Genomic DNA, 1,570 nt, shown 5'->3' on the forward strand with positions numbered 1-1,570 from the left:
TAGTTTCCTTATTACAGTTGTTTGGTTTAGTTGAAAATGAAAGCAATTGGTACTTTGATACAGCGAAGAGATGGCCGGCACTTGGTAGAGGTTATAATACTGGAGTAATGTTGCTGGATTTAAATAAAATACGTAATAAAATCAACTGGACGAAAGTATGGCATAGTGCGGTTAATGAGAATATAGAACTATTGAAACAGACAACTTTAGCGGACCAAGATGTAATAAATGCGATTATTAAAAAGGATCCAATACTCGTTTATAATATTAGCTGTCAATATAATGTTCAAATGTCAACGAAGACTTTAGCTAAAGGCTGTTACGGTGAAGATAGAAATAATATCAAGGTAAGACCCATTTGCATAGTAATTGGGATTTCTAATTTTAGTTCACTTTCTCTTAGTACCATTTTCTTATTTAGAAAGCATGGGGAGGGGATTTGACAGAAGAAGGGACGCATAGGATGGAAAAATAACCTTTCTGTGCACTTCCTCTGTCGATTAAAAGTATTTAAGCAACGGTTATTTGGTGAATTCATGTGGCCTTTTGCTCGTTTAAGAATACTTAAAATATTCTAGTGCTTTTAGTCTTATTATTATTCATACTATAAACAATTGTGTGTTCTATGATATTATCAGATTCAAATATTTTGTTTGTATAATTTATTTCTTATAACAATGGTCAAAACAAAGTAATCTTTTGTGCTATTCTTTGAAAATTTTTGAAATAATAAAAGAAACTAGAAATTATTATATCTTTATCTCTATCTTTAGAATCGTTTAAATACTATTGCCAATAAGATGATCGCCTAAACAGCAGACATTTTTTTGAATTAGGAATACTTATTCATCTACAAAATTGTTAATAATTTTTTTTTCAGATAATCCATTGGAATTCTCCGAGTAAATACAACATCAGGATACGAGATGCGGACTATTTTAAAAATATTCACTTATCATATGTTAATTTTGATGGTAACTTGCTAAGACAGAAACTACATACATGCTCGCAAACTGAACCTGTTACATATAAGGTAAATTGTTATATATTTGCGATTCCAATATGTATAATGCGATGAGTAATTCTTACTTATCCTTACTAATATTATAAATGTGAAAGTAACTCTGTATGTTCTTCTTTCACGTAAAAACTATTGAACTGATTTAAATAAAATTTGGTATACAGGTAGTCTAGACCCCGGGGAAGGATATAGGTTACTTTTTAACGCGAAAAAATGGTTGTAAGGGGTTGAAAGTGGGGGTGGAAATTTGTATGGAAATATTGTCATTTTTACATATAGAAGCTTGAAATTTATTTGTTAGGCTGTTAATTTTATATATTATAAATAAATATTATATCTAATTTTACCCTCAAGGGTGCAAAATATTAATAGGGCAATGAAATTTTCTATTGGAATTAAATTTGATATTATGCTAAGGCCATTCAAAAAAAATATTCCTAGCTTCTCAATCTGTATGTAATTTATACTGCAAATATATATTTATTTTTTTCAGATAAATTATTCAGATCTATGCAGCAGCTTCCGCGCTGCGCAACGAGTTAAGTTACG

The 1,570-nt window shown here is 29.8% G+C and overlaps 1 protein-coding gene across 1 annotated transcript; it reads left to right on the forward strand.

Moving 5' to 3' along the window:
• Positions 1-13: 13 nt before the first annotated feature.
• Positions 14-1,564, forward strand: LOC106127962 (glycosyltransferase-like protein LARGE1; the record flags this gene model as incomplete). The annotated part of the gene is made up of 3 exons (XM_013326249.1): positions 14-347; positions 881-1,033; positions 1,515-1,564. Coding segments are annotated over exons 1-3 (443 nt in total), but the record flags the coding sequence as incomplete, so codon positions are not given.
• Positions 1,565-1,570: the final 6 nt, after the last annotated feature.

Source organism: Papilio xuthus, unplaced genomic scaffold (genome assembly GCF_000836235.2).
Source record: "Papilio xuthus unplaced genomic scaffold, Pxut_1.1 DF828853.1, whole genome shotgun sequence".
NCBI lineage: Eukaryota > Metazoa > Arthropoda > Insecta > Lepidoptera > Papilionidae > Papilio > Papilio xuthus.